Source organism: Squalius cephalus, assembly GCF_949319135.1.
Source record: "Squalius cephalus genome assembly, chromosome: 12".
NCBI lineage: Eukaryota > Metazoa > Chordata > Actinopteri > Cypriniformes > Leuciscidae > Squalius > Squalius cephalus.
Window position 1 is genome coordinate 29,560,999 of NC_137133.1, and position 18,963 is coordinate 29,579,961.

The window sequence follows — 18,963 nt, forward strand, 5'->3', positions numbered from 1 at the left end:
ATTAAATAAATAAAAAACGCTTCAGTGCGCCGACGCACTGGTGAAGCTTAACAGGTTAAACAGTAAAGTATTTAATAACAATACTACTTTTTGTGCACATTTTAAAGTATCTTATGACAGAACACTGCACTGCAACTATACACTGAATGTGTATATTTAACATGAATAAGCAGTTAAATATACATATAGTTATATATAACAGTCAGTTATTATTATACTGATTTAAGTCTCATGAACCATTAGTTCTCATTAGTTTTCAATTCAAGATGACTTGTTGAATCACGTCAATCAATACTTTCATCAGGTCCAAGAACCACTCTGACCAATTCAGTCATTAAGTGAGTCATTAGACTGATTCTAACTAACAAATCATGAGCTGATTTGAATCTTTTTGACATTCATAGAAAAGAACCAGATTGAGACTCTCTCAAATTTACTACATTTCTGTTTTTAACAAATTTCAGACAGACAGACAGACAGACAGACAGACAGACAGACAGACAGACAGACAGACAGACAGACAGACAGACAGATAGATAGATAACACACACACACACTTTTATATATGTATATATATATATTTTTTTTTTTACTAATAGTCAGTGTACCTTCAAAATATCCAAGGGTCTCTCTTTCTGCACCATGAGACGAAGAGTATGTGCCACATTGAACAAGTGTGACATCTGAAATCCCAAGACAGACAGGAAAGATTGATGAGCCACTGTAAATACTATTCTTTTACATGCACAAAATCAATATTTCTGGACTCGACAACAAGATAGATAACATGTCGTCACCTGTTCCTTGCTGAACTGGCGCACGGACAGGATGTGCTGGCCCACCAGCGGGTGCAGCAGCGGGGAGGTCTGGGGGTGGGGCAGGATCTGCTGCTGCCCAGCTTGAGGTGACAGGATCCTGGCCAGGGGAGGAGGGTGCGCGTATGGCTCTGCTGGAGGAGCCAATTCTGATAATGGAAGCAAAAGAACGTCACAATCAGCACACAATATTTCACTGCCGTGTGTAGCAGTCAATCTCACTTTACACCAATAAACAGGACACTGCATAAGAGCTCATTGAGAACACAAGGAACAGCATGCAAGCAAAGCACAGGCAACACAGATAAATAGACCATCATGTCTTGTTTTGATTATGCTTGTGTAAAGGCTAAAATATGCCCATGAAATGAATCCAAGAAAAAACACAGATTGGCAGAGAAAACACAAGGTAAGGGTGGCAAAGCTCTGGTAAACATCACTACAAATGTCAAACCTGTATCATATGGTGCTCTAAATGACACCTCCTCTTCAGCTGCTCGAACGTTGAGGCACAAAGTAGAAATCGATTAGTAACTGTACAATTATAACTAAGTTTTTCATTAATTGCCAATGAACTTTGTAAAAGGTTTAGTTTTAGTTTTCCAAAAAAACGGTTTGTATAAAGCAACACTCCTCTTAAAGGCGAGTCAAGGATATTGCACACTAGGGATGAGGATAAACCATGATAAAATTCCAGATGATTAGCATTACCCTTTCATATTTTAATTATTAAAACTGTGTTTGATTACCACGATTTGAAAACTCCAGGTAAATACTGTCCAGCACTAAGCAAGTTAGTAGATAAGTTAGGTTTCAAGTCACTCACTCAACTAACATTTTTTTTGTTCATTTGAAACCCGGCCTTTGTTGTTATTATTATTATTATAATAATAATAAATGCATTTTCATGCAAACAAAGTGCATAGTGATGCTAATTTTATTTGTATTTCGATTTAAGACTTGGTGAAATGATTTCAGTGTGTGTATCAGTAACTTTTGAACATTTCCAGCACATTAAAAACAAAACCGTGATCATGTTGGTCACTAAAATAGTCACATGACATTTTCATAGTTTCATTTCTGACACACATTTTTAAATATCTGCCTTATCCCAGCATAATCTGCAATATGTTAAATGTAAAAATCACCAAATTAATAACTTCTAAAAATATGGCTTTAGCAGTATTTTGCATGCATCCAATTGTCTTAAATGACCTTGAATGAATGAAAATAAGGAAGATGGAAAAAACAGATATGAATGAATTCAGACACAGTTGCAGAATCATGAGACGTATTGATTTGATGAAACTATACACATCACATGGACGTTACCCAATGCCTTTTGGTGCTGTATGGTAGATCTTTTGAAACCTGCATATCAAAAACAAGTCTTGCTTGAAATGTGAATTTAGATTAGCAAATAGTTCAGCTGAACCAAGTTTATGGGACATGCAAGCTCAAACAGACAAACAAACAAATGACTAATGCTAGCAAACAAATACTGCCATTGTCCAAGTGAAGCACTGTCTGAATTTCAAAGTTTGTCTTACAAAATAAAAAAGTAATTGTTAACCGATCACTGTCAGTACAGTGGTTCATTTGGCACACAAACTCATGCACAATCTCTGAGCGAATACACTGCAGGCCCATAATACCTGGAGGAAGACCAGGATCAGATGCGCGGTGGATCCGAGGAGGGAGAATGAAGCGTCCATCCCCAGCTGAACGGCGTGGGCTCGGGGCACGGCTACGGACCACATCAACAGGTGTTGCCTGACGGGGGCGCTCAGGAGTTACTGCCTCACTCACACGCTTTAATGAACAAGCATGGTTATTTATTAGCCAGTACACATCAAAAAGCAAGAGCTGAACTGTGAACAATGCATGTTCAGGGTGTTGAACATTTATGGAATGTTACCTTAGAAGCATCCTTTATCACCTCGGTTGTTCCTGCCGGGGCTGTTGACCATGTCTTCACATCCTGACCATAACCTGGAGGTACAAACACCTTAAGAGAAAGAGGAACGATTAAACCTAGAAATTGATGAGCATGTGCTCCAGACAAATTTAGCTGGGCAGCTAGTAATTACATTTGTGAGAAAAAGTACCAAGTAACACGCACTATGGTTCAAAGGTTTGGTATCAGTAATATTTTTTTTCGTGTGTGTGTGTGTGTGTGTGTGTGTGTGTGTGAGAAAGAAAAAAATACTTTCAGCAAGGATGCATCAAATTAATAGCAAGGGAAAGTAAAGACTTTACAAAATACATGTTGACATGCATTTCAAATACATGCTGTTCATTCTATCTAAAGACTCCTGAAAAGATGTTTCCACAAATTATAAAAGCTCAGCTGTTTACAAAATTTAGACCTTTTTTAAGCACCAAATCAGAATGATTTCTGAAGGAGAAAGTGACACACAATTTCATGTGACACTGAAGACTGGAGTAATTATATTTTAAAATATCAAAACAGAAAACAGTTATTTTTAAATTATAATAATATTTCACAATATTAATCAAATAAACAGTCTTGAAAAGCACAAGAGATTTCTTAAAAAAAACAAAAAACACACAACACGATTATACACTATATCTTACTGACCCCAAAATTTTGAATGGTAGTGTATACAAGCATTAGCTCTTTACCTGTCCATCAATATAGGCCAACTCTCCTCTGAGCACCACCCTCATGACCTTTCCCTTCACTTTCATGCCCTCGAATGGCGTCCACTTTGACTTGGTGAATTGCATGTGCTTCGGAATAGTCCATTCTTGCTCCAGGTCCACCTGAAAAATTCAAGCATCACTTTGAAAATCGAAAATATTTTAAGTTTCCAGGCAGCAATTTACTATCTGAACTTTGTAACTCTTAAATACCTCAACATAAGTGTCTTCTTGAGCAGGAAGAGAGAATATTCTGCTGGGGTTTTCGTAGAGCCTCTTGATGATGTCGTCAATGGTAAGGCGACCCTCGCTGACAGCTGTGAGCAGCAGAGGAAGCATGGTCTCTAGACCCGGGTAACCTGGAGGTGGTTTCTCAGAGTTCTTCTCCTCTACTGAATGAGGGGCTGCAAAAAATATATATGCTTAATATAAGCTTCCAAGAAAAACGTATGATGTGGCCATCATAAATTGATGTCACGACCAATCAAGTTTGGGGGCAGTAAAAGTAAAAAAAGAAAGAAGTTAATACAGCAATGTTGCATTAAATTGATCAAAAGGACTTTTAAATAGTCACAATAGTTCTATTTTAAATAAATGCTGTTCTTTTAAACTTTCCTTTCATCAAAGAATGCTGAAAAAGTATCACTGTTTTCTCAAAAACATTAAACAGCACAACTGTTTTCAAAATTCATAGGAAAAAGTTATTGTAAATAATACATTTCACAAAATTAGTTTTTCCTTTTCTTTTTTTAATAAATGCAACCCTACCAACCCTAAACTTTTAAATTGTATTGTACATGTACGCCTGACAACAAAAAGGGTTTAATTAGCCCTTATGTAGAAAAATACTAACAAATTTTAAACTTTGAGTACATTAGTATTTTAAAGGGTAAAATACTTAAAAGTCTAGTTAGCTTCAACGTCAGGATATAGTTTGAAATGGGATTTGAAGGTGTATTTTGAACTAAAAATTAAAGCCAATTATAATAGATTATCTTGTAGGACTGGGGATAGCTTGAAAGCCTATGTGTGTTTTTTTTTATCAACCACAGGAAGGCATGTCTGTCTAATAAATAAGAAAAGATATAGAACACTAGGGAAAGAACAGGCCAAAGGTCTGTACAGGGTCTAGATGTAGCTTTAATGTTCAAGCTGAATTTACAATTTTTAAAAAAAAATTAATTTGGGTCTCAGGTTAGTGTTTTTGAAACTGTCAAGCCAACATAATTATTTGCCTTTAGATGCGAGGCATAGCAGAGAAATCTGATCCTATTATTACCGTGGTCTGTTGCGAAACAGTCAATGATGTCTAGATTTTCCCACAACGCCTCCATGTCCTCACGTGTACCCAACATGGGCCGAACTTGTGCTCTGCCGTTCCCAATGGCAGGCACATTATCTTCACACAGGAAGAGATGGTGAGGTGCCACTTCACACGTCACCTGGATACCCTTTTGTTTAGCAGCTCGAATGATCAGAATCTGAGAAACAATGCATAATTTTAGTTGGTTACAAATCACAGGAACATGTAAAGAAACTGGATAAAAGCTTGACCATGAAGGTAAAATAAAATGCAGCTGTTAGACCACCACAAATAACAAGGATTCTTACCTCTTCTTTCTTGGCAATATGGCAAATATGAACAGGTCTCTGATACAGCTGTGCTACCATCAAGATTGCCGCCACTGTCTGCTTCTCAGCATGTGCCACAATGGGCAAGTGCTTTGGCCACTTTTCAAAGTGCTGCATGCAAAGAAAATGATACTTAAGATGTGACATGAAAAATTGCATCACCAAATAAAAAAATAAGAAAAAAATATTCAAAGCAAAGATGTATTTAAAATAAATGTAACACTTTAAAACAAATATATTTATGCTTTTACTTTATATGCATTTTGTATTTAAAATAATAAAATAATAAATAAATAGTTTAAAATAAAATTATTTTATTTTAAATAAAAACTACATGCATTTAAAGTAAAAATATAATAAATTAAAAAGAAACACTGTTGTCAAACAAGTTTCCTCAGCCTCCTCAGGTCTCCTTACCTCCATCCACAGAGAAACATTGTCCATTTTTAAAGTGGAGTATGTGTCATTCAAGTACATCTTCAGACCGGCTGTAGAGCTTGCAATGGACGGAAGTAGTGTAGCGTTGTCAGATGACGCCCCCACAAAAAGAGCATAATCACAGCGGCACCCAGCTTTGGCAAGCTTGACATATTCATGACAGAAAAAGAGTCCATAAACACAACTTCCCCATTTGTTTTCATGTTAATAATCAATCAAATCTGTAATTTGTTGATGTTACCTTCTGTGCAACAGTGAAGGAGCTGGGGTCAATGATTGCAGGGTTAGTGTTGGGCATGGCGCACACCATGGTGATTCCTCCAGCCAGGGCGGCAGCTGTGCCCGAAGAGAAGTCCTCTTTATGGGTGGCACCAGGCTCCCGCAGATGCACATGGACATCAATCAAACCTTTCGACATACAAGTATGAATGGCATCAACCATCATAATTTATTTGTTTTGACAAATTAAAAAATAACATCTGAAAAGACGCTGCCATACTCACCAGGTAAACGGATGAGTTTCTGTGAAGTCATGCTGTCTACATGAGTCTTTACACGAGGAGCCCGACCAATTTGCCCCAGCGCCTGCCAACCCCACATACATTTCAATCTTTCAATTTTTATGGATACAAGTTAACAGCATGTAGTTGATTTCAAAGCGAATAAAATGTTTTAACTTTGTGGGGTCGTCAGCAGTGTGAGAGTGTCACTACTCACCTGAACAAACAGCTTGGTGCATTTGATGTCAGTGATGAGTGGTACGGAGTAGTCAATGGCCATTCGACGAGTGCGGTAACCTTTGGTCACAAAGGAGGACAAGCGTCTTCCACCAGAGTTCCTCATAGACAGATTAATGACCAAGTCAAAATGGTTCTCCTCTAAATAGTCCATGATGTTCCTCTGTTTGTCCTTATTATGGCAGTCACTCTCCTCTTCAAAAGGCCAGTCCACTGCCATCACCTGATCAGAGACAGATAAGCAAATGGAATAGTAAAACAGCATATTTTGCCAGCTCAAGCACAAAAAAAAAAAAAAAAAAAAAAAAAAAAAAGTACCCACATTTTAAGTTAGGGTATGTTGTGTTATTCCACGGTACCTTAATTCCATGTTCAGTGTAATAGTCAGCGGTGCCTACACTGGCATACAAGTTATAACCCAAACTCTCCAAAGTCTGGACTGTGGGCAGAAGCTCGCTTTTATTCTGAAAGAATTTAAAATGAATACATTTTTTCCATTACAATCAGAAACTTGATTTATACATTCTCTAAAGAAAGTGAGAGTGAATGTGCAAAAAACGTGCTCCACTATAATACAGCATTCCTGGGTGTTGCTATGTAGTTGCTAATGTGTTCCAAGTGGTTTTAAATGTGCTGATATGCAGTTGCTAAGGTGATCTGGGAGGTTGTTAGGATGTGATTTGTTTGAAGCCCAATTGCTTAAAGGGATCGTTCACCCAAAAATTTTAATTCTGTCATTACTTACTTCCTCAAGTTGTTCCAAACCTATATGAGTTTCTTCTTTTGAACACAAAATAACTTATTTTAAATAACCAGACAATGCAACACGACTGGGTTGTTGGCAAGAATTAAAAAAAATACACAAGCATAAAAGGCCATTAATAATGGTGCATAAAACAAACTCTTAAGGAAAACAAAATCTAAAAATAAATCCGCTCCATAGTGGATTCCAAGAGATCAAGGGTTTAGGGTGTTCCATTTAAAACCAATTCAAAGCGTTCCGCCAGTAGTGGGCACTCGCGCAACGCAAGCAATGACATACATCCAAGTGAACGACACGGAGGAAAGTTAGCTAGGGAAGGACAATAAAAAAAGTGGACTTATACGCAACCAAACTCAAGTGAGTCAACGGAGTCATGCTGTAAAGTAACTGTGAATTACCTTGTAACTACCAATAGAGAGGAGAATATTCTTTTTAGGGATTTTGAAGCCGGTGCTGAGCATGGCTTTTAGATAGGCCTCATATCGGTTCTCCCCAAAGCAGGCCACTTCTCCAGTGCTGGTCATTTCAACACCTAAAACCACATCTGCTCCAGCCAGCCGTGAGAAGGAGAACTGAGGAACCTGAGGGCCACACACAGATCAAGCTTATGTAGATCTTGGAAAACACTGGGATAGTTTAAGTATTCCCTTCAAAAACAGACATCATCAAGAGTTAACAGACATCGTGAAGCTCGTTACCTTAACTCCCACAATGCCAGTCCCCTTCATCAGCCCAACAGCCTCAACTTCCTCTCCCAAAATGACTCTTGTTGCTAGGGCAACAAGATCGACACCAAGTGTTTTGGACACATAAGGGAAGGAGCGTGAAACTCGCACATTGCATTCTATCACTTTCAGCTGATCATCCTGTTGACAAACACATACAATTTAGTTTCAGCAGCAAATATTTTGAAACATACTCTTCCTACCTATTAAAAATGTCTGCTAAATGAATAAATGTAAATGTAAACACCTTGGCAATGAGCTGCAGGTTGAAGGGGCCGGTAACCTGAAGCTCCTGGCCGATAGCATGAACGATCATCTTAATGCGCTCCATGGTTTTCTGGTTGATGTCCTGAGGGGGAGTCACCAGTGTGGCATCTCCAGAATGCACCCCTGCGTTCTCCACATGCTCAGACACAGCTATGGCAATGACCACTCCATCACAGGCCACGGCATCCACGTCTATTTCCTGATGGCCATATATCACATATCACAAAATTAAGTGCACAAAGCTTGACACCTCAATAGCTTACACAGCAGTACAGCAAAAAGCGAAAATAACAAATTCACGGAACAAGTACTACAATTAATAAAAAATAAATGAATGCTAAATAGAAATACATAAAAATGACAAACTAAAATTAAAATGAAAACCGAAAATATAAAAATAAAAGATAATTCAAATATTAATAAAACTATAATGTATGTGAATAATAGTAGAATAACACTAATATTAGGACGCACAGTTATTATAATTATGGCCGATTATTTAAATTTTTTGGTTGATAACCAATAAATGGCTGATATTCAAATTATATAATATTTGGTCTAAAAAAAAAGAAAAAATTTATAATTTTAAAAGCAAAAAGTGAATTTAGGCATTAGACTCAAAATGAATATCCACTGTCAATACCAGTATGGTACAGATATATTGTGCATGCCTAACTACACAGTCATATGAGAAGTTTTCATACAATCTTTCTCTTCCATTCCCAACTTGAGCAACTGTAAAAGCAAAATAAGACTTTTGGCATGGAATGAAGTTATTGTACAACATTCACAGCTCAGGTGATGACAGTGGTTTAAAACCTGTTCAAACAAGCAATGTTTCATTTTGCACCAAATGACTGTATAAGTTAACCTAGTAATTAACTCCTGCCTCTCCCATATATGCACATATTTTACAGAGAACTGGAACTGGCACAAAAATTAAGTCTGTAAAAACATCTCCCTCTTTTTTTTTTTTTTTTTCACTAACCTTGGCTTCCTGGATAAATTTGGAGATAACGACAGGGTGTTCCTTTGACACGGCAACAGCACTGGTCAGGAACTTTTCCAGTTCAGTATCTGAGTAGGCAACATTCATAGCAGCCCCGCTGAGAACATACGATGGCCTCACCAAACAGGGGTAACCCACCGTCTCGCAGAAACCTACTGCAGACTACAAAAGAAACGTCATGGGGACATTTGGAGTAACAAGCAATTAGAGAACAATTTTTAGAGTGTTCTTGGTATTCCTTGAAAGTTGAATGAATTCTCTATAACCTACCTCAATATCAGAGAGCTCTTTCCATCGGGGCTGGCTGATTCCTATTGTGTCCAGCATCCTGGAGAATTTGAAGCGGTTCTCTGCAGAGTCAATGAACTCAGGTGATGTGCCCAGGATCCTGCACTGCTGTCTATGCAGAGACATGGCGATGTTGTTGGGCAGCTGTCCACCCATGGACAGAATAACTCCCTCTGGGTTCTCCATCTCATATATGTCCATCACCACCTGTGATTAAAACCAGGTGTACTAAAATAATTAAAACTTAAATCTCAATGAAACTAAAATAGCACTAATCATTAATAAATGCTACTTTACACATTATAAGGTACCGTATAAAAGATGGATATTCAATTTGAGATTTGCAAAAGATTGCATTATTAATTTAATAACACTGTAAAGGGTTTAAAAGATTGCCTTTGCCATTGTCTAAATCTGACTTAAAATGTATCTAAATGAATAAGGAGGATTAAGATTCCAGGTTAAAATCTATAATATATCTATAAAATACCAATATATCGTGCATCCCTAATTCTAAGGAGATTAAAGTATATATTTCAGTTATCAGTATAACTGCTGCTGATAAACAAGATCCACATTAATCTCTTACCTCAAAGGAGATCTCATCAAAATACAGTCTGTCGCACATATCATAATCTGTGCTGACTGTTTCTGGGTTGTAGTTCACCATAATTGTTTTGTATCCCATCTGTGAAATAGATTAGTTCGCAAATACACGCAAAAATTTCACAAATGTATGATTTTATATTTCCTGCTTGAATTCAAAGTCACATAAAAGGAACATTTTACTCTTAATACAGATGGGCTCACCTTCCTCAGCTCCATAATACACCCAACAGCACACCAATCAAACTCCACGCTGCTTCCAATGCGGTAAACCCCAGATCCGATCACCATGACATGGGACTGCTCGAAGACCACATCGCTTTCTGATCCATTATAGGTCAGGTACAGATAGTTGGTGTGGGCGGGCCACTCGGCAGCCACTGTGTCAATCTGTTTGACCACCGGAAGAATCTTCCAGTCTCGCCTCATCTTCCTCACAGCCAGCTCAGTGCTGCAGTGGGGGAAAGAGCAGGAACCTTACAGTTTTTCTTCTAGAGTTCTACAGCAGGCCATTTTAACTATTCCTTGTACAAACAACTCTTGAAATCCAAAACGGTTTGATTTTACAAAAGAAAGCATTTACATCTGTGAGTTATTGCATGAGCAGTTTTCCTGGGTACCTTTGCACAGCTTGGGCAATCTGTTTGTCAGAGAAGCCCAGCTGCTTGGCTTTCCTCATGACCTCAGGTGGCATTGCACTCTCATCCTGATTATACATCTCCAGAAGCTTCTCGTGGTCTGCAATGTTCTTCATTTTATGCAGAAACCAGTGGTCTATCTTGGTCAGCTCATAAAGCCGTTCAACTGAGAAGCCGGCACGCAGCGCAGCTGCCAGAACAAAGATGCGCTTGTCTGTAGGTGTCTGCAATTCCTGAGATACAAGACAAAATATTTTGTTTTCATGCATCATTTTTTCAGCCTGTTGCATCTGACTTTGGGAGTGAGATGGAGGATTTGTATCTTCAGTACAAACCTCTTCAGACACTGGTTTGATTGTGTGATCGAACCCAACGCAGTTCTCATCCACCATTCTCAAAGCTTTCTGGAAGGCCTCTTCAAAGCTGCGTCCGATGGCCATCACTTCTCCTAAGATGGAAGAGAGTGCTGAATGAGATCACAACATACCATTTTGTCAATTTAAACTTTTAAAGAATTCAAACTACGCCATTTAAAAATGCACACATTTGAATAACGTGTGCTGTAATGCATAAAAAAAAAAACCCCACTTTTAAAAAGATAAATGGCCCTCTTACAATAACAATCAACTTAAGGTTTAACACCACATTTACCAAATGAGCAATAAGGCTTTGAATAATATATGCTAATATAAAAGGCCAAGCTTACATACATATACACACATACAATACATATATATATATATATATATAAAAAAAAAAAATCAATGTTCTTATAAAAACATAAAAAACAAACAAACATTGGTTCAAAAATATTGCACAATTGGTAACCCCAACCAAACCCCAAAACATAAATGCAGGTTTGAGAGGTATTTTAGTATTTATAAAATATGTAGTATTTATTAATAGTTTGAATAAGCTTTTTTTGTATTTTACAGTTTTCAATCTAATTTTAGTTGTATTATGTGCTGTTGTCATATTTATTATGATGATGATTATTATTATTTTATTTTTTTTGTGTCATTTTAATACTTCAAGATTTCTAAATTATGTATTAAAATGCTTTATTAAAATGAACAAAAATAAATTAATAGTTTTAGTTAACAATAACAACACTATATTGAGAATTATAATATACAGATCTCAGCTGCAATTTATTTCCATGTAGGATGCTCACCAACACTCTTCATGGAACTGCCAATTTTAGTGCTGACTCTAAGGAACTTGCTCAAATCCCAACGAGGAACCTTCACTACACAGTAATCCAGACTAGGCTCAAAGTTGGCTGTAGTGGAATTGGTCACTGAATTCCTGGAAAACAGTCACTTTTAAGCAACTTTGAAAATAACAATACTCAAATGTACAATTACATTCAGTATAATAGCTCATTTTAATGAAAGAACTCACTTGAGCACGGGCAGAGGGATTCCCAAGCCGAGCTTAGCGGCCACATAGGCCAGAGGGTAACCTGTGGCCTTACTGGCCAATGCAGAGCTTCGTGAGAGACGAGCATTGACTTCAATGATGTAGTACTGCCAAGACACAAGCATGAGATTATGGGTTGACCACAACTCCCTAAAATCCATTATTCCTGGATGATACAAGTAACTGAATTACCTGCTCGGATTCAGGATTTAGGGCATACTGAATGTTGCACTCTCCCACAATGCCCAAGTGGCGAACAACTTTGATGGCCGTGTTTCTCAGCATATTGTATTCATAGTCGTTCAGTGTCTGACTAGGAGCCACCACTATTGACTCCCCAGTGTGGATTCCTAGAGGATCGACATTCTCCATGTTACAAACCTAAATGAAAAGATCACAATTTAGAAAAGAAAACATGGGAAAATATATACTGGTAAAATGTGAAGGCCAAGTCTAAATGTCAGAATAAAAGGGAAACCACAGCTCTAGGCGCTTCGTACCGTAACACAATTGTCATAGGCGTCCCGCACCACTTCATACTCAATTTCCTTCCAGCCTTTAAGTGATTTGTCAACCAGGACTTGTGATGTGTGAGCAAAGGCCTGGGTAACCAGCGTGATCATTTCATCTCTATTATTGGCAAAGCCTGAACCCAGTCCACCCAGGGCAAACGCAGAACGGACCAGAACAGGATAGCCGAGTCTTTCAGCTGCAGCCACTGCCTATCGGAAACACGAAAAAAGTTGGACCAAGCATACATTGAGAAAATTTTACTAAACATTTTAATAGTAATAAAAGCACAATATGGATGTAATATAATAATGTATTATTTTTATTTATTGTCATTTTCATAAATAGGTCTCTATACATGAAAATACATTACAAGGCATTATATTTTAGGAAGAGAGTCTCTTGCAAATGAATCATCATAACTGGAAGTCCTAGACACAAAAACATTATGAGATTTCCCAATGTACAGTAGATTAATGAGCTAACCTGTTCAACAGACATGGCCGCTTCACTGGGGGCAACATGCTCATTGATTTCCTCCATCTTCTCCACAAAGATCTTCCTGTCTTCAGTCATCTCTATGGAGGCTACTGGGGTTCCAAGCACACGCACTTTGTATTGTTCCAGCACTCCTTGCTTAGTGAGCTCCACACCACAGTTCAAGGCCGTCTGACCTCCGAATGTGAGCAACACTCCATCTGGACGCTCGTTCTTTATCACCTATTTGAAGGGTAGAAGGGTGGAGGGTTGAGCTAAATTTTCAAGCTCTTAAGTCAAAACCTAAACTTTGTGTTAAAAGCATCATTTCAGTTTTTAAAATCTGTCATAAAAAGAACGCCAAGTGAATTACTCTGGGATGGACAGCTTTCTCCTACCTGCATGACATAATCTGGTGTGATCGGGAGGAAGTAGACTTTGTCTGCTAGGCCCTTTGAGGTTTGTACTGTGGCGATGTTTGGGTTGATAAGAATGGTTTGGATGTTCTCCTCTTTTAGAGCTTTTATAGCCTGAAAAAAAAAAATTTGGGGAAAAGATGCTTCAGTTGAACAATTTTGGTTTTATTTGTTACATTGATGATTAGATTTCTCCTTTAATGTTGGCTTTCCATATTCAGTCAGAAGCTTCTTTTGCATAGACCAAGCACAGTCTCCAGGGCTTTTCTTTGATACTCACTTGAGACCCAGAATAGTCAAACTCTCCAGCCTGTCCAATGGAAAGCCCTCCTGAACCTAGAACCAGAACTTTACGAGGCCTAACAAACGCTTCCGGGTCAGGAGATCCAGGGTAAGTGAGGAGCTCTGTTAGTCTTTCCTTAACTGTATAAAAGATTAGAGTTTGAGTAATAATTAGTCATGTAAACATTAGTACACTATAGGAACATTTGCAGAAGTGACAAACATGTACGCAAACAACCCTACAAGAATTATGATATCTTTACAGGCATACGTCATAACAGATCACCTGATTTTCCAGCTTTGCCATCTTTTGCATCTTTGACTGTATCCAGAAACACATCAAAGAGACTAACAAGGTCTGTGGGACCCGCCATGTGTTCAGGATGGAACTGGACACTGAAAATGATATAAATAGATATGATAATACAGACATAAATTTTCATCAACTTAATACATTAAAAACATTTATACCCATTTTTATTGTATTCATGTAAATATAAACAATACAAACAAATGAGAAATGAAGGCAAACCTGAAGAGTGGTTTGTGGTTATGAACAATGCCCTCACTGGTTTGGTCATTGGCGTTGGTGAAGAGCACATCCCAGTCTTCTGGGAGAGTCTGGGGATCCACAGCAAACCCATGATTCTGAGATGTGATGAAACAGCGATTTGTTCCTTTATGGATGCAGGGTTGGTTATGGCCACGATTACCATACCTAAAATACACAGGGACCATGAATGAAGTTGTAGCTTTTAAGATTCACAAGAAGAAGATACATTGTTTGACAGACATAAGCCATCTCTGAATGAACCTGCTGACAATCCACTTTTGAAGAAAGGGCATGAAAGAATGCCTGAGACTGGCATCACAGCCTTGAGTGCATTCAAACAAAGCAACTATCCCAGGACTCTTAGAAAAACAACGACGCTTATCCCAGGAGTAATGCAGTGGCTCCTGTCTAGACAGCTGAGCTCAGCATAAACTAGATTTCACACCATGTTGGTTTTTCATGAAAACTGGAATGGCATGGAAAAAGCCAAGGAAACAGTCTTTTGTTCCTCTGCAAACACTACAATTCACTGACGGGTGACTGGTTCAGTTAAACTGCAAAAATCCTATTTTTTTTTTTTACTTTTAATCCTATCTTGTTTAACTACAAAAATCTAATTTCCCTGAGAACAAATTGAACAAGATATTAAGACTTTTCAAATTTTATCTTGAACATAAGAGCATTATACTATTAAAAATCCTTTTTATTAAATTTTCCTGTAGATGCAAGTGTTAAAACGGCATTAAAATGCATTAAAAATAAATATTTTACTTTTGATGTATGGATAATACATGTAAGGATAAAGAGATACCACATTAAAAAAAATTGCCATTATTCACCCTCATGTCATTACAAAACTGTATGACTTTCTTCTGTGGAACATGAAGATTTTTTCTGTCCATACAATGGAAAGTCAATGGGCTCCAATGTTGTTTGGTTCCAATGTTCTTCAAAATATTGTTCCAAAGAATAACAATGCATGCAGGTTTGGAACGACATGAGAGTGAGTAAATAACTGAATTTTAGTTTTTGAGTGAACTATCCCTTTAATAAGAAATGTGCATTAATACTCAGCGGAAAGTGAAAAATATGAATGGATTGCTTACTTCATTTTGTATGTTTTTGCACCAATGACCAAAGATAGCAGCTGATGGCCCAGACAAATCCCAAAGACAGGTTTGGGATTCTCCACACATGCGACCTTCCGTATGTTCTCTACAGTCTCCTTACAGTACTCTGGATTGCCAGGGCCATTGCTGATGAACAACCCATCAAAGTCTAGATAGAAACAGAAGCAATACCGAAATGATAACATTTTCATTCTCCTAAAATAGCAGACGACACCATCTTTAAAATGTATATAACAAAACACATCCTTCTAGGGCTGTGCAATTAATAGCAATTGATTTTTATTTTGGCTTCCAACAATTATGAAAAAGATAATCGACGTAAAGCGATTATTATGCTGCTGCCACATTCAGCTGTGCGCTTTCGTTCCTCCCTAAGTCAAACTTAACATACAAATCAGTTGAATAAGTGAATTGTAAAGGCATTACACAGTTGTTAAACTTGTCACGGAACGTGACTTATATTAAACAGTGTCATGAAAAGCACATGAAACCGCCTAAACGGTCAAATAGGATACATACAAAAATGTCGTTTTGGTAAATATCCTCGTAAACAGTCAGTTATGTCTTAAGTGAATGTAAACAGTTGAGAAAGAAACCGCATGTGTAACAGTATATTGGATCCATGCATTCACACTTAAAGTGACAACAGCCTAATATTACTGCTTCACTCTGTCACTAATGTTAATCAAACAACAAAAGGCAAAGATAAAAATCACTTGGTGCTCTTGAATGAATAACTTTCGAAACTTTAACAAAGATTAATCTATATTTAATGTATTTAGTGAAGATTATGCAGTGTTATTTTACATTTGATTACTTTATTCAGTTTCTGTTTTAGGCTATTACTTATCTGAATACCATTGTTAGTAAATCTTCCAGAAAAACTTAAAGCACCATTTATTTAATTTGTATTTTTGTTCCGTTGCATTTAGTTTTCCATTTTGTTTGTAATTAGTTTCTTTGTTCTTATTGTATTGCTGACTGTTTACTTGTCTTCTGTAACGTCCGTCTTCTTGTCTTCTGTAACGTCTGTCTTCTTGTCTTCTGTAACAAGGATCTTTTACTTAACTACATTAGTCAACCTAGTATTATTTTTTGCTGAAGTAGGCTATCGATAATTTTACTGATATATAACATTACTCATATCACGGATTAAGACTTTGATCATATCGCCCAACAATAATCATGCTAAATTGTGATTTCAACATGGACCAAAATAATCGTGATCCTTATAACAATATGTGGAGAACAGAAGCATGGCTCACCATTGCAGTCCAGAAGATGATCCCAGGGGACAACGGTGACCCGGGCACCTCTCTGGCACAGGCAACGGATCTGGTTGTATTTTATGCCACAGTCTATGGCAGTGATTCTCACTGTTCCCTCTGGATTAAAAACTTTTGGTTCCTGTTGGCATAAATAACACAAGAAATAAAATGTTTTTAAACAAAATTAAATCATATTAAAATTGATCTGAAAACATTATCAAAGCTAGCCACCTACTTTCATGGAAACTTCTTTAACAAGGTTTCGGGTGTCCGGATTGTCAAACGGAATGTCGTTGGCTGAAGTTCCTTCCACCACAAGTTTCCCCAACATGGTTCCCTTTTCTCTGATCTTTTTGGTCAAGCTTCGAGTGTCAACCCCTAATTTCACAGGAAGAATAATTTTTGTGTTTCTGATTAATGCTAAAACCTAAACCAAATTACTTGCTTTACTTCGTAAGCAAAGCAAGCGACGTCTGCACTGACTGACCTTGGAGTCCAGGGATGCCTTGCTCTTGCAGCCACTTATCCAGAGACTTGGCGGAGCTCCAGTGACTGGGATTCTCTGAGACCTCCCCAACAATGAGAGCAGCAGCATGGATTCTGGAAGATTCAAACCACTAGACCACAAAGAGGAACATTTAGAAGAAACCATACCAGTAGTATTAGAAAAATCTGTTTTAGAAGAATTATGTACTATTAAGAAGACTATTAAGAGGACATGAGAAAGGAAAAAACCTTGCTGAGTCCAAACTCTCCATCCTCATCTTCAGGAATACCATAATTGCCAATCAACGGGTACGTCAGAGTAAGTATTTGAGACTTGTAAGAGGGATCTGTGAGAGCCTCTGGGTAACCCACCATTCCTGTCTGGAAAACTAAGGACACACAATGTATGACTTAGGGATATCAAAAGTACTAGTATATTAGTACAAACATCAAAACATACAGTATATGTGTGTGTGTGTGTGGTAACATGCCATTGTTTTGACTTTTTAGAATTTGTTATAATTAAACTCAATAAAGAGGCCTTAATATAATATTAATTGCTGTGGTATAAAATTGTATCAAGAACAGTGAAATTTTACAGGTTATTGAATTTTAACATTATGAATATCCTAGAAGGACTACTGGTTGAGGCAGGATATGTCATTCATCCTGCAAAAATCCATGTCTAAATGAATAATGAGCATGAAAATGTCAGACCTCTGACCTGCAAATGTGTTTGCATTTAATTGGTCTTAGCCTTCAAAGAAAAACATTTATACAGGGCAAACTTTTGGACACATCACCGTCTACTTGTTCTTTCATTTTTATTATTTTTTTTAAATCACATACAAAAAGTTTTGCTAAAAATAAAATAAAAAGTAAAACATGTTTGTAATGGGGCCAGTGAAAATCCTATTGTTGAGCCCCAATCAACTTAATGGAGTTATCTAAATTGGAGGTGCTTTTTAAACAATGTTTTTCTATTGAAAATTATTTTATTTTAAATAATTGGTGACTACATAATTCTTACTGTGTAGACTTATAAAAATTAAATAGAAAGACAAAAGATCACGAACTTTTGTCTAACAATTTACACTGAACCAAAAACCAATGTCTGGGATGTCATACATGTGGCGCCAGAATGCCCTAGGAAGTTGCTGTTGCTACTGGCGAGTGTTCACTTTAAAACGTTTAGCGCGAAATCAGACACGTGTAACTTACTTCCTGCTCAACTTATTTATGAATCACTTTCCGGTTAGAGAACAGGAGGGACAAGTGTATTATAAGGAGCAGCGGCAGAAAACAGGGCTGACAGGGACACATATTTCCAGTATATTTCACTTACCAACTTCACCAGACACTGAGGATACGGCACCGAACAGACGGCCTTTAAATGCTGTCCCGTCCTCCAATACTAAAGATGCAATTTTCTCCGACATGGCTAAATGTTAGTACTTCTAAAAGCAAAAAAATAATCACAGCAAATATCTAGCGCTTAAAAGTTTGTGAACCGAAGTGGCTGCCCCGTAATGCGTGTTTTCCCCTTTCCGCCGAAGTTCCCACGTGAAAACCACGCTGCTCAAGATGACGTTCACCCGGATGCGTAGTAAATATATGTAATCTTAGATATCGCTGTCTAGGCCAAAAACCATGCTGTCCTGGTGTAGAAGAAGCTCATTGGCCGGTAACGATGTTTTATTTAGGTTAAAGCCAAAAAGGTTCCAGAGGTCAATAGAGAGAAGTCCACGCTCTGCTCCATTCACAGCAGCGTGGAGCCGTGCGCGTGAACTTCAGTTGGTTTTATACGAGCGTGCAAAACTACTGCGCGTCAGCACGA

The 18,963-nt window shown here is 37.7% G+C and overlaps 1 protein-coding gene across 3 annotated transcripts in view; it reads right to left on the reverse strand.

The window, feature by feature from the left end:
* The window catches only part of cad (carbamoyl-phosphate synthetase 2, aspartate transcarbamylase, and dihydroorotase), a 26,162-nt gene extending 7,257 nt beyond the window's left edge, over nt 1-18,905 (reverse strand). The window contains exons 1-39 of one of the 3 annotated variants that reach the window (XM_079889153.1): nt 18,472-18,905; nt 17,376-17,515; nt 17,128-17,257; nt 16,876-17,018; nt 16,638-16,779; nt 15,349-15,520; nt 14,222-14,407; nt 13,976-14,085; nt 13,688-13,830; nt 13,390-13,521; nt 13,001-13,234; nt 12,505-12,726; nt 12,197-12,385; nt 11,987-12,111; nt 11,757-11,890; nt 10,918-11,030; nt 10,565-10,815; nt 10,149-10,395; nt 9,928-10,026; nt 9,321-9,545; nt 9,030-9,212; nt 8,022-8,240; nt 7,748-7,915; nt 7,448-7,630; nt 6,646-6,750; nt 6,267-6,509; nt 6,053-6,134; nt 5,791-5,957; nt 5,529-5,693; nt 5,091-5,222; nt 4,759-4,960; nt 3,693-3,883; nt 3,462-3,602; nt 2,734-2,823; nt 2,471-2,627; nt 2,148-2,186; nt 1,270-1,308; nt 798-964; nt 609-683 (exon numbers count right to left, since the gene is read on the reverse strand). In XM_079889153.1, coding sequence (XP_079745279.1) covers nt 609-683; nt 798-964; nt 1,270-1,308; nt 2,148-2,186; nt 2,471-2,627; nt 2,734-2,823; nt 3,462-3,602; nt 3,693-3,883; nt 4,759-4,960; nt 5,091-5,222; nt 5,529-5,693; nt 5,791-5,957; nt 6,053-6,134; nt 6,267-6,509; nt 6,646-6,750; nt 7,448-7,630; nt 7,748-7,915; nt 8,022-8,240; nt 9,030-9,212; nt 9,321-9,545; nt 9,928-10,026; nt 10,149-10,395; nt 10,565-10,815; nt 10,918-11,030; nt 11,757-11,890; nt 11,987-12,111; nt 12,197-12,385; nt 12,505-12,726; nt 13,001-13,234; nt 13,390-13,521; nt 13,688-13,830; nt 13,976-14,085; nt 14,222-14,407; nt 15,349-15,520; nt 16,638-16,779; nt 16,876-17,018; nt 17,128-17,257; nt 17,376-17,515; nt 18,472-18,565 — 5,979 coding nt within the window. In that variant the 5' untranslated portion in view covers nt 18,566-18,905. The remainder of the gene's footprint in view (nt 1-608; nt 684-797; nt 965-1,269; nt 1,309-2,147; nt 2,187-2,470; nt 2,628-2,733; nt 2,824-3,461; nt 3,603-3,692; nt 3,884-4,758; nt 4,961-5,090; nt 5,223-5,528; nt 5,694-5,790; nt 5,958-6,052; nt 6,135-6,266; nt 6,510-6,645; nt 6,751-7,447; nt 7,631-7,747; nt 7,916-8,021; nt 8,241-9,029; nt 9,213-9,320; nt 9,546-9,927; nt 10,027-10,148; nt 10,396-10,564; nt 10,816-10,917; nt 11,031-11,756; nt 11,891-11,986; nt 12,112-12,196; nt 12,386-12,504; nt 12,727-13,000; nt 13,235-13,389; nt 13,522-13,687; nt 13,831-13,975; nt 14,086-14,221; nt 14,408-15,348; nt 15,521-16,637; nt 16,780-16,875; nt 17,019-17,127; nt 17,258-17,375; nt 17,516-18,471) is intronic. The other 2 variants (XM_079889154.1, XM_079889155.1) reach the window with 2 other exon arrangements.
* Nucleotides 18,906-18,963: the final 58 nt, after the last annotated feature.